Source organism: Pocillopora verrucosa, chromosome 10 (assembly GCF_036669915.1).
Source record: "Pocillopora verrucosa isolate sample1 chromosome 10, ASM3666991v2, whole genome shotgun sequence".
NCBI lineage: Eukaryota > Metazoa > Cnidaria > Anthozoa > Scleractinia > Pocilloporidae > Pocillopora > Pocillopora verrucosa.
Window position 1 is genome coordinate 16,317,170 of NC_089321.1, and position 17,594 is coordinate 16,334,763.

General features: G+C 46.1%; 13 protein-coding genes across 13 annotated transcripts; all 13 read left to right on the forward strand.

The window, feature by feature from the left end:
- The first annotated feature begins 145 nt into the window (after positions 1-145).
- Positions 146-840, forward strand: LOC136283707 (cuticlin-6-like). The gene has a single exon (XM_066172906.1). The coding sequence runs from the start codon at positions 166-168 to the stop codon at positions 838-840; it is 675 nt and encodes a 224-aa protein (XP_066029003.1). The 5' UTR covers positions 146-165.
- A 669-nt stretch (positions 841-1,509) lies between these two features.
- On the forward strand, positions 1,510-2,204 carry LOC136283708 (cuticlin-6-like). Its single transcript, XM_066172908.1, has one exon. The coding sequence runs from the start codon at positions 1,530-1,532 to the stop codon at positions 2,202-2,204; it is 675 nt and encodes a 224-aa protein (XP_066029005.1). The 5' UTR covers positions 1,510-1,529.
- A 661-nt stretch (positions 2,205-2,865) lies between these two features.
- On the forward strand, positions 2,866-3,560 carry LOC136283709 (cuticlin-6-like). Its single transcript, XM_066172909.1, has one exon. It carries the CDS (start codon positions 2,886-2,888, stop codon positions 3,558-3,560), a length of 675 nt encoding a protein of 224 aa, XP_066029006.1. The 5' UTR covers positions 2,866-2,885.
- A 661-nt stretch (positions 3,561-4,221) lies between these two features.
- LOC136283710 (cuticlin-6-like) lies at positions 4,222-4,916 on the forward strand. The gene has a single exon (XM_066172910.1). It carries the CDS (start codon positions 4,242-4,244, stop codon positions 4,914-4,916), a length of 675 nt encoding a protein of 224 aa, XP_066029007.1. The 5' UTR covers positions 4,222-4,241.
- A 670-nt stretch (positions 4,917-5,586) lies between these two features.
- LOC136283711 (cuticlin-6-like) lies at positions 5,587-6,281 on the forward strand. Its single transcript, XM_066172911.1, has one exon. It carries the CDS (start codon positions 5,607-5,609, stop codon positions 6,279-6,281), a length of 675 nt encoding a protein of 224 aa, XP_066029008.1. The 5' UTR covers positions 5,587-5,606.
- A 662-nt stretch (positions 6,282-6,943) lies between these two features.
- LOC136283712 (cuticlin-6-like) lies at positions 6,944-7,638 on the forward strand. Its single transcript, XM_066172912.1, has one exon. It carries the CDS (start codon positions 6,964-6,966, stop codon positions 7,636-7,638), a length of 675 nt encoding a protein of 224 aa, XP_066029009.1. The 5' UTR covers positions 6,944-6,963.
- Positions 7,639-8,303: 665 nt separating this feature from the next.
- On the forward strand, positions 8,304-8,998 carry LOC136283713 (cuticlin-6-like). The gene has a single exon (XM_066172913.1). It carries the CDS (start codon positions 8,324-8,326, stop codon positions 8,996-8,998), a length of 675 nt encoding a protein of 224 aa, XP_066029010.1. The 5' UTR covers positions 8,304-8,323.
- Positions 8,999-9,722: 724 nt separating this feature from the next.
- On the forward strand, positions 9,723-10,351 carry LOC136283714 (cuticlin-6-like). The gene has a single exon (XM_066172914.1). The coding sequence runs from the start codon at positions 9,869-9,871 to the stop codon at positions 10,349-10,351; it is 483 nt and encodes a 160-aa protein (XP_066029011.1). The 5' UTR covers positions 9,723-9,868.
- Positions 10,352-11,020: 669 nt separating this feature from the next.
- LOC136283715 (cuticlin-6-like) lies at positions 11,021-11,715 on the forward strand. Its single transcript, XM_066172915.1, has one exon. The coding sequence runs from the start codon at positions 11,041-11,043 to the stop codon at positions 11,713-11,715; it is 675 nt and encodes a 224-aa protein (XP_066029012.1). The 5' UTR covers positions 11,021-11,040.
- A 666-nt stretch (positions 11,716-12,381) lies between these two features.
- Positions 12,382-13,076, forward strand: LOC136283716 (cuticlin-6-like). Its single transcript, XM_066172916.1, has one exon. The coding sequence runs from the start codon at positions 12,402-12,404 to the stop codon at positions 13,074-13,076; it is 675 nt and encodes a 224-aa protein (XP_066029013.1). The 5' UTR covers positions 12,382-12,401.
- Positions 13,077-13,727: 651 nt separating this feature from the next.
- Positions 13,728-14,422, forward strand: LOC136283717 (cuticlin-6-like). The gene has a single exon (XM_066172917.1). The coding sequence runs from the start codon at positions 13,748-13,750 to the stop codon at positions 14,420-14,422; it is 675 nt and encodes a 224-aa protein (XP_066029014.1). The 5' UTR covers positions 13,728-13,747.
- Positions 14,423-15,073: 651 nt separating this feature from the next.
- Positions 15,074-15,768, forward strand: LOC136283718 (cuticlin-6-like). Its single transcript, XM_066172919.1, has one exon. The coding sequence runs from the start codon at positions 15,094-15,096 to the stop codon at positions 15,766-15,768; it is 675 nt and encodes a 224-aa protein (XP_066029016.1). The 5' UTR covers positions 15,074-15,093.
- A 659-nt stretch (positions 15,769-16,427) lies between these two features.
- LOC136283719 (cuticlin-6-like) lies at positions 16,428-17,122 on the forward strand. Its single transcript, XM_066172920.1, has one exon. The coding sequence runs from the start codon at positions 16,448-16,450 to the stop codon at positions 17,120-17,122; it is 675 nt and encodes a 224-aa protein (XP_066029017.1). The 5' UTR covers positions 16,428-16,447.
- The last annotated feature ends 472 nt before the right edge of the window (positions 17,123-17,594 follow it).

The window sequence follows — 17,594 nt, forward strand, 5'->3', positions numbered from 1 at the left end:
CAATACTAGTCGCTCTCTCCAAATGGGTCATTTACATCGATACACCCTCCTAGCCTCCCAATTTGACAGATTGTTTTCACCTGAAGCCTGAGCTCGACAAAGGCAATTCACAATTGAATGGGACTTTCTCCTAGCAAGCCGGGCGGCCGTTTCACATGTTTTTCAATGGCCACAACTAGTCTGACATGTTGCCTTTCTTTCTCCTCAGCACCACCGCCGTGTAGCACTCCCGTGGATCTGGCATTTATCATCGATTCTTCGGGCAGCATTGGCCGCACAAACTACAAGAAACAGAAGAACTTTGTCAAGGAAGTGGCGAAGACTTTTGGCCTATCTCCAAACGGCAGCCGAGCGGCCATGGTTCTGTACAGTAACTCGGCCTCAGTGAAAGCTCGATTTGGCCAGTATTCGGACCCGAAGGAGTTCGGTGGAGCTGTAGACAGTCTGCCTTACGAGAGAGGATTGACACGAATCGACAAAGCACTGGACCTAACAGCCAAGGATATCTTCGCTCAAAGTAGGTCGGGCGTGCCCAAGATTGCAATGCTGATAACAGACGGTACCCAAACCGCAGCAGCCGATGCCAAAGGCCTAAAAGAGGCTTCCGAACCATTGAGACAGGCAGGTGTTCGTGTTCTAGCCGTAGGTGTCGGCAAGGGTGTGGACAGAGAAGAACTTCGACTGGTCACGGAGAGTGACGAGGATGTTGTGGTGGCGGCTGACTTCGAAGACCTGCTGTTGAAACTCAGCAACCTGACCAGCCAGGCTTGCCGACTTGCAGGTAAGCATCATCAGAAATCTGTTCGTAGCACTTGTGGCCTCAGGGCTGCTGGGGCTTGATAAGCAGGGCAAGTGAATATCAATTGAAGGATCGAAAGCAGCTTTTGTCCTTATCAGCCGGGTGTTCTTTTTGTGTGTGCTTGTTGCCGTCTGGTCGTCGTCGTTGTTCTTGTTCTTGTTCTTGTTCTTGTTCTTGTTCTTGTTGTTGCTGTAGCTTTGGTCTTTGTATTGCTTATTTCTTCCCGTTTGCTTTGGCCTTTCTGTTTTTGCCTTGAATTATTTTACTTTATTTCATCTATTTATTTATTTTTTTATTTTTTTTTTTTCCCCCCCCTTTTTGCTTTTGTTTCCTTTTAGTTGGTCTTTCCATTAATGTTCAAAAAAACGAAAACAAAAACAGAAAAACCAACAAAAAAAAATACTTGCTATCAAAACCTGTTAGAGGTCGAGCGCTCGATGGAAGTGAACATCCGGGACTTCTCGTAAGATAACGACCAAAATACGAAACGGAACGTACAAGTTTGTCACCTTATTTTCAGAGTTTCCTTTCGTTGCGTGCAAATCGCATCCATTTGAACTTTGCACAATACTAGTCGCTCTCTCCAAATGGGTCATTTACATCGATACACCCTCCTAGCCTCCCAATTTGACAGATTGTTTTCACCTGAAGCCTGAGCTCGACAAAGGCAATTCACAATTGAATGGGACTTTCTCCTAGCAAGCCGGGCGGCCGTTTCACATGTTTTTCAATGGCCACAACTAGTCTGACATGTTGCCTTTCTTTCTCCTCAGCACCACCGCCGTGTAGCACTCCCGTGGATCTGGCATTTATCATCGATTCTTCGGGCAGCATTGGCCGCACAAACTACAAGAAACAGAAGAACTTTGTCAAGGAAGTGGCGAAGACTTTTGGCCTATCTCCAAACGGCAGCCGAGCGGCCATGGTTCTGTACAGTAACTCGGCCTCAGTGAAAGCTCGATTTGGCCAGTATTCGGACCCGAAGGAGTTCGGTGGAGCTGTAGACAGTCTGCCTTACGAGAGAGGATTGACACGAATCGACAAAGCACTGGACCTAACAGCCAAGGATATCTTCGCTCAAAGTAGGTCGGGCGTGCCCAAGATTGCAATGCTGATAACAGACGGTACCCAAACCGCAGCAGCCGATGCCAAAGGCCTAAAAGAGGCTTCCGAACCATTGAGACAGGCAGGTGTTCGTGTTCTAGCCGTAGGTGTCGGCAAGGGTGTGGACAGAGAAGAACTTCGACTGGTCACGGAGAGTGACGAGGATGTTGTGGTGGCGGCTGACTTCGAAGACCTGCTGTTGAAACTCAGCAACCTGACCAGCCAGGCTTGCCGACTTGCAGGTAAGCATCATCAGAAATCTGTTCGTAGCACTTGTGGCCTCAGGGCTGCTGGGGCTTGATAAGCAGGGCAAGTGAATATCAATTGAAGGATCGAAAGCAGCTTTTGTCCTTATCAGCCGGGTGTTCTTTTTGTGTGTGCTTGTTGCCGTCTGGTCGTCGTCGTTGTTCTTGTTCTTGTTCTTGTTCTTGTTCTTGTTCTTGTAGCTTTGGTCTTTGTATTGCTTATTTCTTCCCGTTTGCTTTGGCCTTTCTGTTTTTGCCTTGAATTATTTTACTTTATTTCATCTATTTATTTATTTTTTTATTTTTTTTTTTTGTTGGGCCCTTTTTGCTTTTGTTTCCTTTTAGTTGGTCTTTCCATTAATGTTCAAAAAAACGAAAACAAAAACAGAAAAACCAACAAAAAAAAATACTTGCTATCAAAACCTGTTAGAGGTCGAGCGCTCGATGGAAGTGAACATCCGGGACTTCTCGTAAGATAACGACCAAAATACGAAACGGAACGTACAAGTTTGTCACCTTATTTTCAGAGTTTCCTTTCGTTGCGTGCAAATCGCATCCATTTGAACTTTGCACAATACTAGTCGCTCTCTCCAAATGGGTCATTTACATCGATACACCCTCCTAGCCTCCCAATTTGACAGATTGTTTTCACCTGAAGCCTGAGCTCGACAAAGGCAATTCACAATTGAATGGGACTTTCTCCTAGCAAGCCGGGCGGCCGTTTCACATGTTTTTCAATGGCCACAACTAGTCTGACATGTTGCCTTTCTTTCTCCTCAGCACCACCGCCGTGTAGCACTCCCGTGGATCTGGCATTTATCATCGATTCTTCGGGCAGCATTGGCCGCACAAACTACAAGAAACAGAAGAACTTTGTCAAGGAAGTGGCGAAGACTTTTGGCCTATCTCCAAACGGCAGCCGAGCGGCCATGGTTCTGTACAGTAACTCGGCCTCAGTGAAAGCTCGATTTGGCCAGTATTCGGACCCGAAGGAGTTCGGTGGAGCTGTAGACAGTCTGCCTTACGAGAGAGGATTGACACGAATCGACAAAGCACTGGACCTAACAGCCAAGGATATCTTCGCTCAAAGTAGGTCGGGCGTGCCCAAGATTGCAATGCTGATAACAGACGGTACCCAAACCGCAGCAGCCGATGCCAAAGGCCTAAAAGAGGCTTCCGAACCATTGAGACAGGCAGGTGTTCGTGTTCTAGCCGTAGGTGTCGGCAAGGGTGTGGACAGAGAAGAACTTCGACTGGTCACGGAGAGTGACGAGGATGTTGTGGTGGCGGCTGACTTCGAAGACCTGCTGTTGAAACTCAGCAACCTGACCAGCCAGGCTTGCCGACTTGCAGGTAAGCATCATCAGAAATCTGTTCGTAGCACTTGTGGCCTCAGGGCTGCTGGGGCTTGATAAGCAGGGCAAGTGAATATCAATTGAAGGATCGAAAGCAGCTTTTGTCCTTATCAGCCGGGTGTTCTTTTTGTGTGTGCTTGTTGCCGTCTGGTCGTCGTCGTTGTTCTTGTTCTTGTTCTTGTTCTTGTTCTTGTTCTTGTAGCTTTGGTCTTTGTATTGCTTATTTCTTCCCGTTTGCTTTGGCCTTTCTGTTTTTGCCTTGAATTAAATTGCTTTAGTTCATCTAGTTATTTATTTTTTTATTTTTTTTTTTTTCCTACCCCTTTTTGCTTTTGTTTCCTTTTAGTTGGTCTTTCCATTAATGTTCAAAAAAACGAAAACAAAAACAGAAAAACCAACAAAAAAAAATACTTGCTATCAAAACCTGTTAGAGGTCGAGCGCTCGATGGAAGTGAACATCCGGGACTTCTCGTAAGATAACGACCAAAATACGAAACGGAACGTACAAGTTTGTCACCTTATTTTCAGAGTTTCCTTTCGTTGCGTGCAAATCGCATCCATTTGAACTTTGCACAATACTAGTCGCTCTCTCCAAATGGGTCATTTACATCGATACACCCTCCTAGCCTCCCAATTTGACAGATTGTTTTCACCTGAAGCCTGAGCTCGACAAAGGCAATTCACAATTGAATGGGACTTTCTCCTAGCAAGCCGGGCGGCCGTTTCACATGTTTTTCAATGGCCACAACTAGTCTGACATGTTGCCTTTCTTTCTCCTCAGCACCACCGCCGTGTAGCACTCCCGTGGATCTGGCATTTATCATCGATTCTTCGGGCAGCATTGGCCGCACAAACTACAAGAAACAGAAGAACTTTGTCAAGGAAGTGGCGAAGACTTTTGGCCTATCTCCAAACGGCAGCCGAGCGGCCATGGTTCTGTACAGTAACTCGGCCTCAGTGAAAGCTCGATTTGGCCAGTATTCGGACCCGAAGGAGTTCGGTGGAGCTGTAGACAGTCTGCCTTACGAGAGAGGATTGACACGAATCGACAAAGCACTGGACCTAACAGCCAAGGATATCTTCGCTCAAAGTAGGTCGGGCGTGCCCAAGATTGCAATGCTGATAACAGACGGTACCCAAACCGCAGCAGCCGATGCCAAAGGCCTAAAAGAGGCTTCCGAACCATTGAGACAGGCAGGTGTTCGTGTTCTAGCCGTAGGTGTCGGCAAGGGTGTGGACAGAGAAGAACTTCGACTGGTCACGGAGAGTGACGAGGATGTTGTGGTGGCGGCTGACTTCGAAGACCTGCTGTTGAAACTCAGCAACCTGACCAGCCAGGCTTGCCGACTTGCAGGTAAGCATCATCAGAAATCTGTTCGTAGCACTTGTGGCCTCAGGGCTGCTGGGGCTTGATAAGCAGGGCAAGTGAATATCAATTGAAGGATCGAAAGCAGCTTTTGTCCTTATCAGCCGGGTGTTCTTTTTGTGTGTGCTTGTTGCCGTCTGGTCGTCGTCGTTGTTCTTGTTCTTGTTCTTGTTCTTGTTCTTGTTCTTGTTGTTGTTGCTTTGGTCTTTGTATTGCTTATTTCTTCCCGTTTGCTTTGGCCTTTCTGTTTTTGCCTTGAATTATTTTACTTTATTTCATCTAATTATTTATTTTTTTATTTTTTTTTTTTTTTTTTCCCCCCTTTTTGCTTTTGTTTCCTTTTAGTTGGTCTTTCCATTAATGTTCAAAAAAACGAAAACAAAAACAGAAAAACCAACAAAAAAAAATACTTGCTATCAAAACCTGTTAGAGGTCGAGCGCTCGATGGAAGTGAACATCCGGGACTTCTCGTAAGATAACGACCAAAATACGAAACGGAACGTACAAGTTTGTCACCTTATTTTCAGAGTTTCCTTTCGTTGCGTGCAAATCGCATCCATTTGAACTTTGCACAATACTAGTCGCTCTCTCCAAATGGGTCATTTACATCGATACACCCTCCTAGCCTCCCAATTTGACAGATTGTTTTCACCTGAAGCCTGAGCTCGACAAAGGCAATTCACAATTGAATGGGACTTTCTCCTAGCAAGCCGGGCGGCCGTTTCACATGTTTTTCAATGGCCACAACTAGTCTGACATGTTGCCTTTCTTTCTCCTCAGCACCACCGCCGTGTAGCACTCCCGTGGATCTGGCATTTATCATCGATTCTTCGGGCAGCATTGGCCGCACAAACTACAAGAAACAGAAGAACTTTGTCAAGGAAGTGGCGAAGACTTTTGGCCTATCTCCAAACGGCAGCCGAGCGGCCATGGTTCTGTACAGTAACTCGGCCTCAGTGAAAGCTCGATTTGGCCAGTATTCGGACCCGAAGGAGTTCGGTGGAGCTGTAGACAGTCTGCCTTACGAGAGAGGATTGACACGAATCGACAAAGCACTGGACCTAACAGCCAAGGATATCTTCGCTCAAAGTAGGTCGGGCGTGCCCAAGATTGCAATGCTGATAACAGACGGTACCCAAACCGCAGCAGCCGATGCCAAAGGCCTAAAAGAGGCTTCCGAACCATTGAGACAGGCAGGTGTTCGTGTTCTAGCCGTAGGTGTCGGCAAGGGTGTGGACAGAGAAGAACTTCGACTGGTCACGGAGAGTGACGAGGATGTTGTGGTGGCGGCTGACTTCGAAGACCTGCTGTTGAAACTCAGCAACCTGACCAGCCAGGCTTGCCGACTTGCAGGTAAGCATCATCAGAAATCTGTTCGTAGCACTTGTGGCCTCAGGGCTGCTGGGGCTTGATAAGCAGGGCAAGTGAATATCAATTGAAGGATCGAAAGCAGCTTTTGTCCTTATCAGCCGGGTGTTCTTTTTGTGTGTGCTTGTTGCCGTCTGGTCGTCGTCGTTGTTCTTGTTCTTGTTCTTGTTCTTGTTCTTGTTCTTGTAGCTTTGGTCTTTGTATTGCTTATTTCTTCCCGTTTGCTTTGGCCTTTCTGTTTTTGCCTTGAATTATTTTACTTTATTTCATCTATTTATTTATTTTTTTATTTTTTTTTTTTTTCCCCCCCCTTTTTGCTTTTGTTTCCTTTTAGTTGGTCTTTCCATTAATGTTCAAAAAAACGAAAACAAAAACAGAAAAACCAACAAAAAAAAATACTTGCTATCAAAACCTGTTAGAGGTCGAGCGCTCGATGGAAGTGAACATCCGGGACTTCTCGTAAGATAACGACCAAAATACGAAACGGAACGTACAAGTTTGTCACCTTATTTTCAGAGTTTCCTTTCGTTGCGTGCAAATCGCATCCATTTGAACTTTGCACAATACTAGTCGCTCTCTCCAAATGGGTCATTTACATCGATACACCCTCCTAGCCTCCCAATTTGACAGATTGTTTTCACCTGAAGCCTGAGCTCGACAAAGGCAATTCACAATTGAATGGGACTTTCTCCTAGCAAGCCGGGCGGCCGTTTCACATGTTTTTCAATGGCCACAACTAGTCTGACATGTTGCCTTTCTTTCTCCTCAGCACCACCGCCGTGTAGCACTCCCGTGGATCTGGCATTTATCATCGATTCTTCGGGCAGCATTGGCCGCACAAACTACAAGAAACAGAAGAACTTTGTCAAGGAAGTGGCGAAGACTTTTGGCCTATCTCCAAACGGCAGCCGAGCGGCCATGGTTCTGTACAGTAACTCGGCCTCAGTGAAAGCTCGATTTGGCCAGTATTCGGACCCGAAGGAGTTCGGTGGAGCTGTAGACAGTCTGCCTTACGAGAGAGGATTGACACGAATCGACAAAGCACTGGACCTAACAGCCAAGGATATCTTCGCTCAAAGTAGGTCGGGCGTGCCCAAGATTGCAATGCTGATAACAGACGGTACCCAAACCGCAGCAGCCGATGCCAAAGGCCTAAAAGAGGCTTCCGAACCATTGAGACAGGCAGGTGTTCGTGTTCTAGCCGTAGGTGTCGGCAAGGGTGTGGACAGAGAAGAACTTCGACTGGTCACGGAGAGTGACGAGGATGTTGTGGTGGCGGCTGACTTCGAAGACCTGCTGTTGAAACTCAGCAACCTGACCAGCCAGGCTTGCCGACTTGCAGGTAAGCATCATCAGAAATCTGTTCGTAGCACTTGTGGCCTCAGGGCTGCTGGGGCTTGATAAGCAGGGCAAGTGAATATCAATTGAAGGATCGAAAGCAGCTTTTGTCCTTATCAGCCGGGTGTTCTTTTTGTGTGTGCTTGTTGCCGTCTGGTCGTCGTCGTTGTTCTTGTTCTTGTTCTTGTTCTTGTTCTTGTTCTTGTTGCTGTAGCTTTGGTCTTTGTATTGCTTATTTCTTCCCGTTTGCTTTGGCCTTTCTGTTTTTGCCTTGAATTATTTTACTTTATTTCATCTATTTATTTATTTTTTTATTTTTTTTTTTTTCCCCCCTTTTTGCTTTTGTTTCCTTTTAGTTGGTCTTTCCATTAATGTTCAAAAAAACGAAAACAAAAACAGAAAAACCAACAAAAAAAAATACTTGCTATCAAAACCTGTTAGAGGTCGAGCGCTCGATGGAAGTGAACATCCGGGACTTCTCGTAAGATAACGACCAAAATACGAAACGGAACGTACAAGTTTGTCACCTTATTTTCAGAGTTTCCTTTCGTTGCGTGCAAATCGCATCCATTTGAACTTTGCACAATACTAGTCGCTCTCTCCAAATGGGTCATTTACATCGATACACCCTCCTAGCCTCCCAATTTGACAGATTGTTTTCACCTGAAGCCTGAGCTCGACAAAGGCAATTCACAATTGAATGGGACTTTCTCCTAGCAAGCCGGGCGGCCGTTTCACATGTTTTTCAATGGCCACAACTAGTCTGACATGTTGCCTTTCTTTCTCCTCAGCACCACCGCCGTGTAGCACTCCCGTGGATCTGGCATTTATCATCGATTCTTCGGGCAGCATTGGCCGCACAAACTACAAGAAACAGAAGAACTTTGTCAAGGAAGTGGCGAAGACTTTTGGCCTATCTCCAAACGGCAGCCGAGCGGCCATGGTTCTGTACAGTAACTCGGCCTCAGTGAAAGCTCGATTTGGCCAGTATTCGGACCCGAAGGAGTTCGGTGGAGCTGTAGACAGTCTGCCTTACGAGAGAGGATTGACACGAATCGACAAAGCACTGGACCTAACAGCCAAGGATATCTTCGCTCAAAGTAGGTCGGGCGTGCCCAAGATTGCAATGCTGATAACAGACGGTACCCAAACCGCAGCAGCCGATGCCAAAGGCCTAAAAGAGGCTTCCGAACCATTGAGACAGGCAGGTGTTCGTGTTCTAGCCGTAGGTGTCGGCAAGGGTGTGGACAGAGAAGAACTTCGACTGGTCACGGAGAGTGACGAGGATGTTGTGGTGGCGGCTGACTTCGAAGACCTGCTGTTGAAACTCAGCAACCTGACCAGCCAGGCTTGCCGACTTGCAGGTAAGCATCATCAGAAATCTGTTCGTAGCACTTGTGGCCTCAGGGCTGCTGGGGCTTGATAAGCAGGGCAAGTGAATATCAATTGAAGGATCGAAAGCAGCTTTTGTCCTTATCAGCCGGGTGTTCTTTTTGTGTGTGCTTGTTGCCGTCTGGTCGTCGTCGTTGTTCTTGTTCTTGTTCTTGTTCTTGTTCTTGTTCTTGTAGCTTTGGTCTTTGTATTGCTTATTTCTTCCCGTTTGCTTTGGCCTTTCTGTTTTTGCCTTGAATTATTTTACTTTATTTCATCTATTTATTTATTTTTTATTTTTTTTTTTTTTCCCCCCTTTTTGCTTTTGTTTCCTTTTAGTTGGTCTTTCCATTAATGTTCAAAAAAACGAAAACAAAAACAGAAAAACCAACAAAAAAAAATACTTGCTATCAAAACCTGTTAGAGGTCGAGCGCTCGATGGAAGTGAACATCCGGGACTTCTCGTAAGATAACGACCAAAATACGAAACGGAACGTACAAGTTTGTCACCTTATTTCAGAGTTTCCTTTCGTTGCGTGCAAATCGCATCCATTTGAACTTTGCACAATACTAGTCGCTCTCTCCAAATGGGTCATTTACATCGATACACCCTCCTAGCCTCCCAATTTGACAGATTGTTTTCACCTGAAGCCTGAGCTCGACAAAGGCAATTCACAATTGAATGGGACTTTCTCCTAGCAAGCCGGGCGGCCGTTTCACATGTTTTTCAATGGCCACAACTAGTCTGACATGTTGCCTTTCTTTCTCCTCAGCACCACCGCCGTGTAGCACTCCCGTGGATCTGGCATTTATCATCGATTCTTCGGGCAGCATTGGCCGCACAAACTACAAGAAACAGAAGAACTTTGTCAAGGAAGTGGCGAAGACTTTTGGCCTATCTCCAAACGGCAGCCGAGCGGCCATGGTTCTGTACAGTAACTCGGCCTCAGTGAAAGCTCGATTTGGCCAGTATTCGGACCCGAAGGAGTTCGGTGGAGCTGTAGACAGTCTGCCTTACGAGAGAGGATTGACACGAATCGACAAAGCACTGGACCTAACAGCCAAGGATATCTTCGCTCAAAGTAGGTCGGGCGTGCCCAAGATTGCAATGCTGATAACAGACGGTACCCAAACCGCAGCAGCCGATGCCAAAGGCCTAAAAGAGGCTTCCGAACCATTGAGACAGGCAGGTGTTCGTGTTCTAGCCGTAGGTGTCGGCAAGGGTGTGGACAGAGAAGAACTTCGACTGGTCACGGAGAGTGACGAGGATGTTGTGGTGGCGGCTGACTTCGAAGACCTGCTGTTGAAACTCAGCAACCTGACCAGCCAGGCTTGCCGACTTGCAGGTAAGCATCATCAGAAATCTGTTCGTAGCACTTGTGGCCTCAGGGCTGCTGGGGCTTGATAAGCAGGGCAAGTGAATATCAATTGAAGGATCGAAAGCAGCTTTTGTCCTTATCAGCCGGGTGTTCTTTTTGTGTGTGCTTGTTGCCGTCTGGTCGTCGTCGTTGTTCTTGTTCTTGTTCTTGTTCTTGATTGTTGTTCTTGTGTTGCTGTAGCTTTGGTCTTTGTATTGCTTATTTCTTCCCGTTTGCTTTGGCCTTTCTGTTTTTGCCTTGAATTATTTTACTTTATTTCATCTATTTATTTATTTTTTTATTTTTTTTTTTTTCCCCCCCTTTTTGCTTTTGTTTCCTTTTAGTTGGTCTTTCCATTAATGTTCAAAAAAACGAAAACAAAAACAGAAAAACCAACAAAAAAAAATACTTGCTATCAAAACCTGTTAGAGGTCGAGCGCTCGATGGAAGTGAACATCCGGGACTTCTCGTAAGATAACGACCAAAATACGAAACGGAACGTACAAGTTTGTCACCTTATTTTCAGAGTTTCCTTTCGTTGCGTGCAAATCGCATCCATTTGAACTTTGCACAATACTAGTCGCTCTCTCCAAATGGGTCATTTACATCGATACACCCTCCTAGCCTCCCAATTTGACAGATTGTTTTCACCTGAAGCCTGAGCTCGACAAAGGCAATTCACAATTGAATGGGACTTTCTCCTAGCAAGCCGGGCGGCCGTTTCACATGTTTTTCAATGGCCACAACTAGTCTGACATGTTGCCTTTCTTTCTCCTCAGCACCACCGCCGTGTAGCACTCCCGTGGATCTGGCATTTATCATCGATTCTTCGGGCAGCATTGGCCGCACAAACTACAAGAAACAGAAGAACTTTGTCAAGGAAGTGGCGAAGACTTTTGGCCTATCTCCAAACGGCAGCCGAGCGGCCATGGTTCTGTACAGTAACTCGGCCTCAGTGAAAGCTCGATTTGGCCAGTATTCGGACCCGAAGGAGTTCGGTGGAGCTGTAGACAGTCTGCCTTACGAGAGAGGATTGACACGAATCGACAAAGCACTGGACCTAACAGCCAAGGATATCTTCGCTCAAAGTAGGTCGGGCGTGCCCAAGATTGCAATGCTGATAACAGACGGTACCCAAACCGCAGCAGCCGATGCCAAAGGCCTAAAAGAGGCTTCCGAACCATTGAGACAGGCAGGTGTTCGTGTTCTAGCCGTAGGTGTCGGCAAGGGTGTGGACAGAGAAGAACTTCGACTGGTCACGGAGAGTGACGAGGATGTTGTGGTGGCGGCTGACTTCGAAGACCTGCTGTTGAAACTCAGCAACCTGACCAGCCAGGCTTGCCGACTTGCAGGTAAGCATCATCAGAAATCTGTTCGTAGCACTTGTGGCCTCAGGGCTGCTGGGGCTTGATAAGCAGGGCAAGTGAATATCAATTGAAGGATCGAAAGCAGCTTTTGTCCTTATCAGCCGGGTGTTCTTTTTGTGTGTGCTTGTTGCCGTCTGGTCGTCGTCGTTGTTCTTGTTCTTGTTCTTGTTCTTGTTCTTGTTGCTGTAGCTTTGGTCTTTGTATTGCTTATTTCTTCCCGTTTGCTTTGGCCTTTCTGTTTTTGCCTTGAATTATTTTACTTTATTTCATCTATTTATTTATTTTTTTATTTTTTTTTTTTTTTTTTTCCCCCCCTTTTTGCTTTTGTTTCCTTTTAGTTGGTCTTTCCATTAATGTTCAAAAAAACGAAAACAAAAACAGAAAAACCAACAAAAAAAAATACTTGCTATCAAAACCTGTTAGAGGTCGAGCGCTCGATGGAAGTGAACATCCGGGACTTCTCGTAAGATAACGACCAAAATACGAAACGGAACGTACAAGTTTGTCACCTTATTTTCAGAGTTTCCTTTCGTTGCGTGCAAATCGCATCCATTTGAACTTTGCACAATACTAGTCGCTCTCTCCAAATGGGTCATTTACATCGATACACCCTCCTAGCCTCCCAATTTGACAGATTGTTTTCACCTGAAGCCTGAGCTCGACAAAGGCAATTCACAATTGAATGGGACTTTCTCCTAGCAAGCCGGGCGGCCGTTTCACATGTTTTTCAATGGCCACAACTAGTCTGACATGTTGCCTTTCTTTCTCCTCAGCACCACCGCCGTGTAGCACTCCCGTGGATCTGGCATTTATCATCGATTCTTCGGGCAGCATTGGCCGCACAAACTACAAGAAACAGAAGAACTTTGTCAAGGAAGTGGCGAAGACTTTTGGCCTATCTCCAAACGGCAGCCGAGCGGCCATGGTTCTGTACAGTAACTCGGCCTCAGTGAAAGCTCGATTTGGCCAGTATTCGGACCCGAAGGAGTTCGGTGGAGCTGTAGACAGTCTGCCTTACGAGAGAGGATTGACACGAATCGACAAAGCACTGGACCTAACAGCCAAGGATATCTTCGCTCAAAGTAGGTCGGGCGTGCCCAAGATTGCAATGCTGATAACAGACGGTACCCAAACCGCAGCAGCCGATGCCAAAGGCCTAAAAGAGGCTTCCGAACCATTGAGACAGGCAGGTGTTCGTGTTCTAGCCGTAGGTGTCGGCAAGGGTGTGGACAGAGAAGAACTTCGACTGGTCACGGAGAGTGACGAGGATGTTGTGGTGGCGGCTGACTTCGAAGACCTGCTGTTGAAACTCAGCAACCTGACCAGCCAGGCTTGCCGACTTGCAGGTAAGCATCATCAGAAATCTGTTCGTAGCACTTGTGGCCTCAGGGCTGCTGGGGCTTGATAAGCAGGGCAAGTGAATATCAATTGAAGGATCGAAAGCAGCTTTTGTCCTTATCAGCCGGGTGTTCTTTTTGTGTGTGCTTGTTGCCGTCTGGTCGTCGTCGTTGTTCTTGTTCTTGTTCTTGTTTTTTCTTTTTATTTGGTCTTTGTATTGCTTATTTCTTCCCGTTTGCTTTGGCCTTTCTGTTTTTGCCTTGAATTATTTTACTTTATTTCATCTATTTATTTATTTTTTTATTTTTTTTTTTTCCCCCCCCTTTTTGCTTTTGTTTCCTTTTAGTTGGTCTTTCCATTAATGTTCAAAAAAACGAAAACAAAAACAGAAAAACCAACAAAAAAAAATACTTGCTATCAAAACCTGTTAGAGGTCGAGCGCTCGATGGAAGTGAACATCCGGGACTTCTCGTAAGATAACGACCAAAATACGAAACGGAACGTACAAGTTTGTCACCTTATTTTCAGAGTTTCCTTTCGTTGCGTGCAAATCGCATCCATTTGAACTTTGCACAATACTAGTCGCTCTCTCCAAATGGGTCATTTACATCGATACACCCTCCTAGCCTCCCAATTTGACAGATTGTTTTCACCTGAAGCCTGAGCTCGACAAAGGCAATTCACAATTGAATGGGACTTTCTCCTAGCAAGCCGGGCGGCCGTTTCACATGTTTTTCAATGGCCACAACTAGTCTGACATGTTGCCTTTCTTTCTCCTCAGCACCACCGCCGTGTAGCACTCCCGTGGATCTGGCATTTATCATCGATTCTTCGGGCAGCATTGGCCGCACAAACTACAAGAAACAGAAGAACTTTGTCAAGGAAGTGGCGAAGACTTTTGGCCTATCTCCAAACGGCAGCCGAGCGGCCATGGTTCTGTACAGTAACTCGGCCTCAGTGAAAGCTCGATTTGGCCAGTATTCGGACCCGAAGGAGTTCGGTGGAGCTGTAGACAGTCTGCCTTACGAGAGAGGATTGACACGAATCGACAAAGCACTGGACCTAACAGCCAAGGATATCTTCGCTCAAAGTAGGTCGGGCGTGCCCAAGATTGCAATGCTGATAACAGACGGTACCCAAACCGCAGCAGCCGATGCCAAAGGCCTAAAAGAGGCTTCCGAACCATTGAGACAGGCAGGTGTTCGTGTTCTAGCCGTAGGTGTCGGCAAGGGTGTGGACAGAGAAGAACTTCGACTGGTCACGGAGAGTGACGAGGATGTTGTGGTGGCGGCTGACTTCGAAGACCTGCTGTTGAAACTCAGCAACCTGACCAGCCAGGCTTGCCGACTTGCAGGTAAGCATCATCAGAAATCTGTTCGTAGCACTTGTGGCCTCAGGGCTGCTGGGGCTTGATAAGCAGGGCAAGTGAATATCAATTGAAGGATCGAAAGCAGCTTTTGTCCTTATCAGCCGGGTGTTCTTTTTGTGTGTGCTTGTTGCCGTCTGGTCGTCGTCGTTGTTCTTGTTCTTGTTCTTGTTGTTGCTGTAGCTTTGGTCTTTGTATTGCTTATTTCTTCCCGTTTGCTTTGGCCTTTCTGTTTTTGCCTTGAATTATTTTACTTTATTTCATCTATTTATTTATTTTTTTATTTTTTTTTTTTTTCCCCCCTTTTTGCTTTTGTTTCCTTTTAGTTGGTCTTTCCATTAATGTTCAAAAAAACGAAAACAAAAACAGAAAAACCAACAAAAAAAAATACTTGCTATCAAAACCTGTTAGAGGTCGAGCGCTCGATGGAAGTGAACATCCGGGACTTCTCGTAAGATAACGACCAAAATACGAAACGGAACGTACAAGTTTGTCACCTTATTTTCAGAGTTTCCTTTCGTTGCGTGCAAATCGCATCCATTTGAACTTTGCACAATACTAGTCGCTCTCTCCAAATGGGTCATTTACATCGATACACCCTCCTAGCCTCCCAATTTGACAGATTGTTTTCACCTGAAGCCTGAGCTCGACAAAGGCAATTCACAATTGAATGGGACTTTCTCCTAGCAAGCCGGGCGGCCGTTTCACATGTTTTTCAATGGCCACAACTAGTCTGACATGTTGCCTTTCTTTCTCCTCAGCACCACCGCCGTGTAGCACTCCCGTGGATCTGGCATTTATCATCGATTCTTCGGGCAGCATTGGCCGCACAAACTACAAGAAACAGAAGAACTTTGTCAAGGAAGTGGCGAAGACTTTTGGCCTATCTCCAAACGGCAGCCGAGCGGCCATGGTTCTGTACAGTAACTCGGCCTCAGTGAAAGCTCGATTTGGCCAGTATTCGGACCCGAAGGAGTTCGGTGGAGCTGTAGACAGTCTGCCTTACGAGAGAGGATTGACACGAATCGACAAAGCACTGGACCTAACAGCCAAGGATATCTTCGCTCAAAGTAGGTCGGGCGTGCCCAAGATTGCAATGCTGATAACAGACGGTACCCAAACCGCAGCAGCCGATGCCAAAGGCCTAAAAGAGGCTTCCGAACCATTGAGACAGGCAGGTGTTCGTGTTCTAGCCGTAGGTGTCGGCAAGGGTGTGGACAGAGAAGAACTTCGACTGGTCACGGAGAGTGACGAGGATGTTGTGGTGGCGGCTGACTTCGAAGACCTGCTGTTGAAACTCAGCAACCTGACCAGCCAGGCTTGCCGACTTGCAGGTAAGCATCATCAGAAATCTGTTCGTAGCACTTGTGGCCTCAGGGCTGCTGGGGCTTGATAAGCAGGGCAAGTGAATATCAATTGAAGGATCGAAAGCAGCTTTTGTCCTTATCAGCCGGGTGTTCTTTTTGTGTGTGCTTGTTGCCGTCTGGTCGTCGTCGTCTTGTTTTGTTCTTGTTCTTGTTCTTGTTGTTGCTGTAGCTTTGGTCTTTGTATTGCTTATTTCTTCCCGTTTGCTTTGGCCTTTCTGTTTTTGCCTTGAATTATTTTACTTTATTTCATCTATTTATTTATTTTTTTATTTTTTTTTTTTTTCCCCCCCTTTTTGCTTTTGTTTCCTTTTAGTTGGTCTTTCCATTAATGTTCAAAAAAACGAAAACAAAAACAGAAAAACCAACAAAAAAAAATACTTGCTATCAAAACCTGTTAGAGGTCGAGCGCTCGATGGAAGTGAACATCCGGGACTTCTCGTAAGATAACGACCAAAATACGAAACGGAACGTACAAGTTTGTCACCTTATTTTCAGAGTTTCCTTTCGTTGCGTGCAAATCGCATCCATTTGAACTTTGCACAATACTAGTCGCTCTCTCCAAATGGGTCATTTACATCGATACACCCTCCTAGCCTCCCAATTTGACAGATTGTTTTCACCTGAAGCCTGAGCTCGACAAAGGCAATTCACAATTGAATGGGACTTTCTCCTAGCAAGCCGGGCGGCCGTTTCACATGTTTTTCAATGGCCACAACTAGTCTGACATGTTGCCTTTCTTTCTCCTCAGCACCACCGCCGTGTAGCACTCCCGTGGATCTGGCATTTATCATCGATTCTTCGGGCAGCATTGGCCGCACAAACTACAAGAAACAGAAGAACTTTGTCAAGGAAGTGGCGAAGACTTTTGGCCTATCTCCAAACGGCAGCCGAGCGGCCATGGTTCTGTACAGTAACTCGGCCTCAGTGAAAGCTCGATTTGGCCAGTATTCGGACCCGAAGGAGTTCGGTGGAGCTGTAGACAGTCTGCCTTACGAGAGAGGATTGACACGAATCGACAAAGCACTGGACCTAACAGCCAAGGATATCTTCGCTCAAAGTAGGTCGGGCGTGCCCAAGATTGCAATGCTGATAACAGACGGTACCCAAACCGCAGCAGCCGATGCCAAAGGCCTAAAAGAGGCTTCCGAACCATTGAGACAGGCAGGTGTTCGTGTTCTAGCCGTAGGTGTCGGCAAGGGTGTGGACAGAGAAGAACTTCGACTGGTCACGGAGAGTGACGAGGATGTTGTGGTGGCGGCTGACTTCGAAGACCTGCTGTTGAAACTCAGCAACCTGACCAGCCAGGCTTGCCGACTTGCAGGTAAGCATCATCAGAAATCTGTTCGTAGCACTTGTGGCCTCAGGGCTGCTGGGGCTTGATAAGCAGGGCAAGTGAATATCAATTGAAGGATCGAAAGCAGCTTTTGTCCTTATCAGCCGGGTGTTCTTTTTGTGTGTGCTTGTTGCCGTCTGGTCGTCGTCGTTGTTCTTGTTCTTGTTCTTGTTCTTGTTCTTGTTGTTGCTGTAGCTTTGGTCTTTGTATTGCTTATTTCTTCCCGTTTGCTTTGGCCTTTCTGTTTTTGCCTTGAATTATTTTACTTTATTTCATCTATTTATTTATTTTTTTATTTTTTTTTTTTTTCCCCCCCCTTTTTGCTTTTGTTTCCTTTTAGTTGGTCTTTCCATTAATGTTCAAAAAAACGAAAACAAAAACAGAAAAACCAACAAAAAAAAATACTTGCTATCAAAACCTGTTAGAGGTCGAGCGCTCGATGGAAGTGAACATCCGGGACTTCTCGTAAGATAACGACCAAAATACGAAACGGAACGTACAAGTTTGTCACCTTATTTT

Bases quoted from the DNA above. Each gene is read 5' to 3' on its own strand.
- LOC136283707 (XM_066172906.1), top strand. From the start codon at position 166: ATGGCCACAACTAGTCTGACATGTTGCCTTTCTTTCTCCTCAGCACCA.
- LOC136283708 (XM_066172908.1), top strand. From the start codon at position 1,530: ATGGCCACAACTAGTCTGACATGTTGCCTTTCTTTCTCCTCAGCACCA.
- LOC136283709 (XM_066172909.1), top strand. From the start codon at position 2,886: ATGGCCACAACTAGTCTGACATGTTGCCTTTCTTTCTCCTCAGCACCA.
- LOC136283710 (XM_066172910.1), top strand. From the start codon at position 4,242: ATGGCCACAACTAGTCTGACATGTTGCCTTTCTTTCTCCTCAGCACCA.
- LOC136283711 (XM_066172911.1), top strand. From the start codon at position 5,607: ATGGCCACAACTAGTCTGACATGTTGCCTTTCTTTCTCCTCAGCACCA.
- LOC136283712 (XM_066172912.1), top strand. From the start codon at position 6,964: ATGGCCACAACTAGTCTGACATGTTGCCTTTCTTTCTCCTCAGCACCA.
- LOC136283713 (XM_066172913.1), top strand. From the start codon at position 8,324: ATGGCCACAACTAGTCTGACATGTTGCCTTTCTTTCTCCTCAGCACCA.
- LOC136283714 (XM_066172914.1), top strand. From the start codon at position 9,869: ATGGTTCTGTACAGTAACTCGGCCTCAGTGAAAGCTCGATTTGGCCAG.
- LOC136283715 (XM_066172915.1), top strand. From the start codon at position 11,041: ATGGCCACAACTAGTCTGACATGTTGCCTTTCTTTCTCCTCAGCACCA.
- LOC136283716 (XM_066172916.1), top strand. From the start codon at position 12,402: ATGGCCACAACTAGTCTGACATGTTGCCTTTCTTTCTCCTCAGCACCA.
- LOC136283717 (XM_066172917.1), top strand. From the start codon at position 13,748: ATGGCCACAACTAGTCTGACATGTTGCCTTTCTTTCTCCTCAGCACCA.
- LOC136283718 (XM_066172919.1), top strand. From the start codon at position 15,094: ATGGCCACAACTAGTCTGACATGTTGCCTTTCTTTCTCCTCAGCACCA.
- LOC136283719 (XM_066172920.1), top strand. From the start codon at position 16,448: ATGGCCACAACTAGTCTGACATGTTGCCTTTCTTTCTCCTCAGCACCA.